Below are 8,595 nucleotides of genomic sequence, written 5' to 3' on the forward strand. Positions count from 1 at the left end.
GTTTCAAGAAACAGAGGAGACACAGCGAACAGCCGAGGAAAACGTAGGGAAACATAGGGAGATGTGGAGTGAGCGACACGGGGAAAAAGAGGGTGCGATGGCGGGGCTTCAAGACCGAGTTTCAAAAGAAAGTTTCATATCCGCGTGTGAAGACAGGAAAAGATAAATTCCTTGAGAGACTCTCGTCTCCTGAGGAGCGCGGAACGGCACACAAGATCCGCTGACACAGAGGACTTCCACAGGTCGAGCCCCGTGGAAATCTGCACACATGGAAACACGGTCTGCACACTACGCCGGGGCTGTCTCGGTCCTACCACTGCGTCATCACCCCGTTAAAAAAAGAAAGGGGGAAACAAACACGCCAAAAATGTTAATGTTACACCTGTTTCCTCCACGAGCTTGCATCACCCTGCGAAACCACAACGCAAACGGTTCCCGTTTTCCTTCCGACTCCGGCGTGGACGCAGATATGTAGACCGTGGCGTTCGCGCGTTTCCGTTGGACCCGGCGTATTTCCTCCTCTTCATCTGACTCGCACCTTTATTTCCTGACTTTTAACCGTCTCTCCTTTCCCCATGCTTTCCCTTACTGTCGAACTCCACGACCCGGCGCCGAGCCTCCTTTCGACAGCCGGCCTTCGCAGTCTCACAAGCCTCGTTTTCTGCCGCCGGGTTCCTCATTTGTGCAGCTTCGAGCAAATATAAGGTGGAAATTCTTCTCTAAATGGACTCTCTATCTTCCAGACATGCTTCTCCTGGAGTTCCCTCAAAACGCGCACATTTTCTGTTCCCCCTTTCCTCGCCACTTGCCATCTTCCAGCGATCACGGGTTCGGCTCTCTTTTGCCTTCCCTACCGCTTGGAGGCGGACTGCTGGACGTGTCACTTCTTCGTGTGTCATTCGTGGAAGTGCTGCCGGTTTTCGCGTGATTCGAGTCTAGCTCGTTGCCGTTCGCTGAAGACGAAGATTTCGCCGCGTTGTCGGGTGTTTCTCGGCCCGCAGAAACACTCGGCGGCGAGGCCTCGCTCTCCACCGTGGCTCCACAGGGAGGGCTGACTGTCACATTCACGTTTTGCGGCGCAGATGGAAGGAGACGCATGCCCTGCAGATCTGTTTTCTCGCGTTCAGCCGCTCGGCGCTGCCGAAGTTGATCGTTCAAGATCCCCTCCGTGAAAAGACGAAACCCGAGTTTGTGGTCAAATCCGTGGATCTCTTTCACGTCCAGTTTGAGCAAAAAGTCGACCAAAGCGAGGGTCAAAACCTGACGAAACGCAGGAAACAAGTCCTGCGTAGAGACATGTATGAAGCGTGCGGGCGCGGTCGGGTGTATGTACAGCTGAATATCTCGCGCCGGAACCCCGCCGCGAGTTGCAGGGGCGCAAGGCGATTGGCCCTGATCGCCTCCTTTGTTGCCCTTCACTTGTTCTCTCAACAGCTACATTTTTGTAGTTTCCAAGTGAAAACGCTCCACACACGCGCTCAGCTTTCGTTCGGCGAGCGTACTAGGGTGGTGTATCTCTACAAATGAGTACGGCTACACGCCTACACACAACATATTTCCCGCCATACACATCTGTACCTTGACTGTTTATCGTTGCCTGGTTTTGACCGCTAGCGGACATGCAGGCTTCACGTGCGAAGTGCAGAGGACCGTGTCGCCCTCGCGAGTTGGCTTCGTGGTGGATTCTTCCGGCAGTTTCGCCGGGTTAAACATCTAGTAATCAAAGTAGCAGTAGGATGGGAATGTAAGATGCACACTGCAACTGCCTCTTCGTTTCCTTGTGTATTTTTTAATTCACACGACTCGAGGACTGGGCCTGTCCGTACCTGTCCAGGAACCGCGACAGGGAAGCCTGGAGGATAGGGGATGACGAAGGTGGTGGCGACGAGCTGTTCGCCCCGGAGAATTGCTTCTTTCGTCTCTCGAAGAGAAAGGTATCTGACGACGTCTTCATCGTAGGCGAGGTAGAACGCCGCTCTCAAGTCGCCATCTCTGACGAGAGAGAGTGCGTCTTCGCCTGGCGTCGAGCCTGCGGTCGCCCCTTTCTGGTCTCCGTCTCCTCGCTCTCGCTCTCTCGCCGGCTTTGCTCCGTCGCCCGAACCTTCCGACGCCCCGCCTTCTGCCGCTGGGCTCGGTTCGTTCGGAGGCTCACAGACGTCGTGGGGAAACAGCGTCTTTTTGAACGCCGGGTGAAAGGCGGAGAAGTTCGGCAGATCTGGGCAGTCTTCAACGAGAGCCCGAATGGCGTCATTCACTTCCTCCAGCTCGCGCGTCGAACTCATCAGCCGGTGCATTTCCAGCTCTTGGGCGCAGCTCCGAATGCACGCCTTCAAGAATACGCACGACGACCGCGTGGTGCCGATGTTGGTCATGAACAAAACAGAATTCCGAGAGGTCTTGTTGATCTGAATCCCGTACTTGTCCATCAGCCACTTCACTTTGAAGGTGTCCCCGTCGAGGCCTGACAGGCTGGGACGGAGACAAGCCCGGCAGGCGAAGCAACCGAACGATGCAAACGCAGGACCAAAAAGCCTCCGGAGAGACGGAGCGGCTCTCACCACAGAGAGCTGCGGAGGAGACAGACAGACGCGAAGAAGACAAGAAAGCTACGCAAAGGGGAGACACACACTGAGGCTATGTGAGAAGGGAGAAACACGGTAGTGGTAGACGGGAGAGAAGAAGAGGCGAAGAGAAGGGAGATAGCGGCGAAGGAAGGGGACTCCGCATCGCATCAGGCAGAAGGCGACGTCGCCAACCCCAAAACACCGGAGAAGACGAGGAAATGCTTACCCTGTGAAGAGTGTAATTCGCGTGGGATCGAGGACAAATTCGTCGTCGGTGAGCCAGACCTGTTCGAGGGTTTGCAAGTTCATCTCACACTGCAGCGCCTCTTCTCCCAGGAGTGCTTTGCTGTGTTTCCTCATCGCAGCCGGAATCATGTCGCGAGGGGAGAGAACCTGCACGAGAAGAACTCGAGAAACGCCGGCTTCCTTCGTGTCCTCTGTCCCAGCCGAACGCAAAAAACACGAGTGAGATCCTCGCGCCTTGCAAACCACGCCCGCTCGTGAACCGAAGGGGCGCCTCAGGCGAGCCGCAAACACGAAACGGCGACAAATCCCTGCGCGTCCTGCGCGTCTTCGAACTGCTCGGACCTAGACGCACCTCTCCCTCGCGTCACCTATCTGACGCGGGGCGCTGCCTCGCAGAGAACCGTCGAGCTCCACCTCCTTTTGCGCACAGGTGCTAAAAACGTGCTCACCGACACGCACCCGTGCGCACGGTCACCTACGTAGAGAGACAGCTCCGCGACTGCACCTAGCACGTGTATATATATATATATATAATATCCATCTATATATATATATATATACACACACACATATACATATACGTATGTATATATATATATATATAATATATATATATATATATATATATCCATCTATATATACACACATATACATATACGTATATATATATATAATATATCCATCTATATATACACACATATACATATATACGCACATATATATATATATATATACGTACGTGTTTATAGATGTAAATCGGTTTTCGAGACGGGGTTGCCGCTGTCAAACTCATGCGAGAGGTCTGGTCCCTTCGTTCCCTCTTTACGCGCGTGCACCCGCGAGGTTGTCTCTCTCTGTGTGTCGTTTACCGTGAAGTATTTCCGGACGAGAAGGTCTCGGGTGAGGAGCCTGCGAATGAAGAAGGCGGCTTCAATTTGGCGTTCGACGAGGCCGTATCCCTCGAGTTCCATCTGCGACCGTCCGACGTCGATCGTCGCGAGAATCTGGTAGTTTGGCGACGTCGACATGTGTGTGTAGTACGCCTCTTTGAACGGCGTGTGGACGTGAGACTCGAACAAGTCGTCGTTCACGAGAATCATACTGCCCTGTCGCAGCGCAGTCAAGGATTTGTGGATGGAGTGCGTTGCGTACACTCGGACTCGCATGCGGCGCGGGTCCGGGTACAGCCGCGTCTTCACCAGCGTCTCCGCGTCAACTGAAGTCAGGTCGTCAGTCCCCAGCGTCTCCAGGAGCTCCTGGAAGCGTCGGTGGTACCGGCCTTCCATCAGCTGCACACGCAAACGGAAACGAGAAAGGCAGCTGAACACGAACGGCGAGGCGGACCTTTCCACGAGAGAGACACAAGGCGCGGAGACGCTGTGAAAAAAAGGAATCGGCAGGCGCAAAAGGACTCCGCGCTCAGACCCAAAGGAGAGAGACAGAGGGGCGGACAAAAGGAGATGGAGCTTCGCGCACGCAAGTGGCGCGCGGGTAAAAAGCGCCTTCGAGTTGATGGCGTGGTTTTCTGCTCCCTGCACGCTGCTTACGCATCTTCGGATTTCGTTGGCCGCATGCATCGCCGTCCGCCTTTTGAGGATGGGGTGGAACATGGCGTAGGAGAACCAGGCCTCGTCGAAGAGAAAGACGAGGTGCGGGGCAATCGCCAGACACTCCTCCACCACGCGTTTCACGTTGTAGACGATGCCGTCGAAGGTGCAATTTGTCAGGACGAGGAGCTTCACTTCGGCCACGCGGCCCGCAGACCGGTACGCCAGCAGCGTGCGTTTGATCGCCTCGAGCGGAACCCCCCCGTACATGGAAAAGCGATGAAGTGGGTAGGCGTCCAAGTAACAGGGCGAACTTCCCGCGAGAACAAAGCCGTAATGGTGCGACTTGTGGCAGTCGCGATCCACGAGAACGACGTCGCCCGGGCGCAGGACAGCCTAGAGAACAGACGGCGAGACACCGGAGAGGCGGTCAGAGCGAAGCGAACCCACGCGCCAAAGAAACGCACGACCCGAACGGGCAGCAAAAGAACACCACGTGAAGGATGAAAAAAGAACCCGGAACCCCGATACCGACGCCCATGCAGACACCCATCTTCCGTACATCCACATACATACATATATACATATATATATATATATATGCGTGTGTGTGTGTGTATCTCTCTGCATGTCTCTCTCTGCATGTCCCTCTCTCCATTTGGTTCGCGGGGTCCGTGTGGACGTCCGTTATTTCCGAACACAGCGCGGGTGTCTGCTGCCTCGTTGCTCCGCGTTTTCGCGGGTCGGTGGGCGTGGTGCGTCGGGCGGTTCGTTTGCTTCCGCTGCGCGGATTCGGGAAAACTCACCTGGAGGACGATTTTGTTTGAGGTGGAAGTCCCGTTGGTGACGAAGAACGCGTAGTTCGCGTCGTAGGCGCGCGCGGCGAGGTTTTGGGCGTCGAGGAGCGATCCGTGGGGGTCGAGGAGGGAGTCGAGGCCGCCGCACGTCGCGCTGCTTTCAGCCTTGAACAGGTTGACGCCGTAAAACTCGATCAGGCCTTGGATCCACTTGCTCCTGCGGACCGAGTTTCCGCGGGAGATCGCGAGGGCGTGGAAGACGCCGATCGGCCGTTCGGCGTATCTGCGGAGCGCCTCGAAGAACGGGCAGCGCATCTTGCTCCGGACGCCCGCCAAGATCGCCTCGTGGAGGTCCGAGTGATCGTCGTTGGGGAAGAACGCGCGCTTCACGAGGTGACTCACCGGCTCGAGCGTGGCCAGACCCATCGCCGTGCAGACGCAGAAGACGTCGATGTTGCTCCGGCACTGCGCGATGCTCTGAATCACGGTGGCGAGAACCGGCGCGCCCGCGCGCATCTTCGTCACAGGCGTTTCGACGAACACGTCGATCCCGCGCACGAACGCCTCGAACCCCACGAGGGCGTGCGACGAGTGCGAGTGCTCGATCGGGACGTTGTCCTGAAGCACCACTGCCAGGATGTCTGGGTTCACAATCGTTGCGAGGAGGGCCCGGCGGATGCTGTCCACCTCCACGATCCGATACACCAGAGACGAGTCCTGCGACTGCTCCTTCGACGCGATGCGACGCAACTCCGCTGCCAAATTCACCCGGTGGTCTCTGTTCCGAAACGTGCACGGCGGAACCACCACCAAGACGTAGAAACAGTGGTGGCGCCCCTGCATGCTCCCTACACACACACGCCGACAGGCCAGACACACAGACCCAGAGACGAAAAACTGACTCCCCTGCATGCATACACATACATACCTATCTGTATGTATGTATGTATGTATGTATGTATGTATGTATGTATGTATGTATGTATATATATATATATATATATATATATATGGGGGGAGGGTATGGATGGAGAATCGTGGACACTTTTGTACACTGACGGTATATCCGCTCCCATGTTAAATTGAAATATCTATCTATCTAGATATGTATGCATCCGTATGTATGTGTTTTTGTATGTATGTATTTGAATGTATGTATTTGTATATATGCATGTGATATATATATATATATATATATAAACGGATGGGTGCCTAGGTGAGTTTGGAGGGGAAGGATGACTTGTGAGCGTCAGTGTGTTTCCTACGTCACCTGGCTTTGACCAGAGCCTCCCCCCCTTGGGCGCTCGTTTCTGTCTCGTCGCCAGCTAACCTGTGACGGAGGACATGGAGGCCGTGACGCTCGAGATGACGACGCCAGCAGAGTCCATTTTGTTGTCCTTCACGAGAGCGCGGACTTCATGGACCTTCTGCATACCCTCGGCGCCCCAGAACCACTCGATCTGCAGCGGGGAAACGTTCAGAGGCGCGGCAGCACAACACGATGAAGGCGCGTTCGCCGTTGTCTTTCCCGTTCCAGAGGTCGTTTCTGCGTTTCTCACCTGTTCTAGACAGTTCAGGCCGGCCTCAATTTTCTCTTTCCGCCACATGGCGACGTGGGCAGAGAGCGCCTGCCATAGTTCCTCGCGCAGCATCGCGACGTAGGTTGTCTCCGAGCTGACGAGGTCTTCGTCTGCCTGGGTGAAAGTGTCAGCCTTCCGGAGCCAGGCGTGCTCGGCATTGGGGCCTCCGGCCGCGAAGTCGTCCTCAGTTGTGATTGAGAGCGCCGAAGTCATGTCGGCGAGTCTGGCGTCGCCCCTCTCGCCTCGGCTCTTCTCGCCCGCCCAGTACAGGCCGCGACCCAGCGCCGAGTCGCCCTCGGACGCGTCGTCCCTGTCTCGCCCCCCACGGCCAGCCAGCTGGCCTCGCCCGCCGTAGCCGCCGGAGTCCTCTCGGCCGTCTCCGCCGTTGGCAGGCGACAGGCCTCTGCCGAGCGGCGCGTGCCCCAGGTAGCTGCGACTTCGCTCCCGCTCGCCCCTGTCCCTGTCTCCTTGGCCGGGGTAGCCCCCGCGCATGTGTCGGGGGTTCGTGCGCATCGCGGAGTCGACGTCGAAGTCGCGCGGAGAGTCCGAGTCGCGCGAGAGCGAGCGCGGCTCCGCGGCACCGAGTTGCGGGAGGAACAGGCCCGAAGACGACTGCATCGAGAACGACGCGCCGGGGGTCAGGAGGATGCTGTCGCGCGAACCAAACTGACGCAGGCGACGGGCTGCGCCGTATCGAAGAGTCCCGCGACGCTCCAACATGCTGAAGAAAACTCACGCGCGCACAACACATGAAAAGAAGAGCGTTCTCCACAAAAAGAAGGAAGGACGCACGGACGCAACATCGCTGTAGTCTATATGCGTCTACACATGTACGCCTGATGCACGCAAATGCACATCGCGGTCCGTCCACACCCTATATATATGCACATCTACATCTCTCTCTCTAAATATATACATATATACATAGATATACATATATATATATATATACATATATATATATATGTATATAGGTTCAGGTGCGCGCTCGGGTTCCTCGGGGTCTCCTGATGTAGGTCTGAAATGGAGCAGGCAGATACATGCGGGTAGAACTGCACATTTGTGTCCCAACGCACGAGACGGGTACACATCGGAGCGGATTTAGCGTGTTGCATGGCGGTGCGAAGCTGCAATGTGAAATCGTGGAAAAGAGGTGCATGCACGGGGAGAGTCCAGGAGTTCCAGGCATACACCCGGGGAAAAAGAGCCACGAAGAAGCAACGGAGTCGCCTCACCGCAGTGCCAGCGGGCTTTCGAGTCGGGGGTTTTGTACAGATATGCCACTAACGGAAAGCAGGCGATGCGCAGTGAACCGCACGCAACCCCTCGAGGTTCTATGTGGGAGGTCTCATGTAGTTAGAACTGAAGGAAATGCATATGCCTGGGTTTGCAGGGAACTACGCGTTTTTGTGTCCGAGGGACTCCCAGACAAGCTTGGTTTCAGAAAGCCACAGGCGAGGAAAAGCATGCAAGAAGCAAACGGGGGAAAGGGGCGACTTGGGAAGACAAAGACCGAAGAGGAAGAGAAGAAGACACAGAGGCGCGCAGAGAGAGAAAGCACACACGCGATGGAGATGCGGGTTCCCCGCTCGGGAGGGGTCACCGTATGTACCCTTCACGTGACTGTGTTTTTCTACGGAAGGAATCCGGGATTCGCGCCTCGAGAAACAGGCTTGGAGAGTCCCCAAAGGGGAAAAAACGGCCGAGAGCGGCCGAGCGTCCAGGACGGGAGAGAGCAATACGCCGAAACAAGACACGACTAGCGAGGAGAGAAAACGGAGTGCGCGGGTCCAGCGCGATGGAGTCGAAAACGAGGGCTACAGCGAACGGCGGAGAAACGTTGGTGAACGGATACACCCGA

The 8,595-nt window shown here is 56.0% G+C and overlaps 1 protein-coding gene across 1 annotated transcript; it reads right to left on the reverse strand.

Annotated features, from left to right (window-relative positions):
• Window positions 1-822: 822 nt before the first annotated feature.
• NCLIV_019490 (putative lysine decarboxylase) lies at window positions 823-7,454 on the reverse strand (the record flags this gene model as incomplete). The annotated part of the gene is made up of 8 exons (XM_003882143.1): window positions 823-1,260; window positions 1,827-2,469; window positions 2,791-2,957; window positions 3,680-4,099; window positions 4,358-4,753; window positions 5,164-6,002; window positions 6,485-6,614; window positions 6,714-7,454. 8 exons carry the CDS (start codon window positions 7,452-7,454, stop codon window positions 823-825), a joined length of 3,774 nt encoding a protein of 1,257 aa, XP_003882192.1.
• Window positions 7,455-8,595: the final 1,141 nt, after the last annotated feature.

The sequence above is a fragment of the Neospora caninum genome, chromosome VIIa (genome assembly GCF_000208865.1).
Source record: "Neospora caninum Liverpool complete genome, chromosome VIIa".
NCBI classification, from domain to species: Eukaryota; Apicomplexa; class Conoidasida; order Eucoccidiorida; family Sarcocystidae; genus Neospora; species Neospora caninum.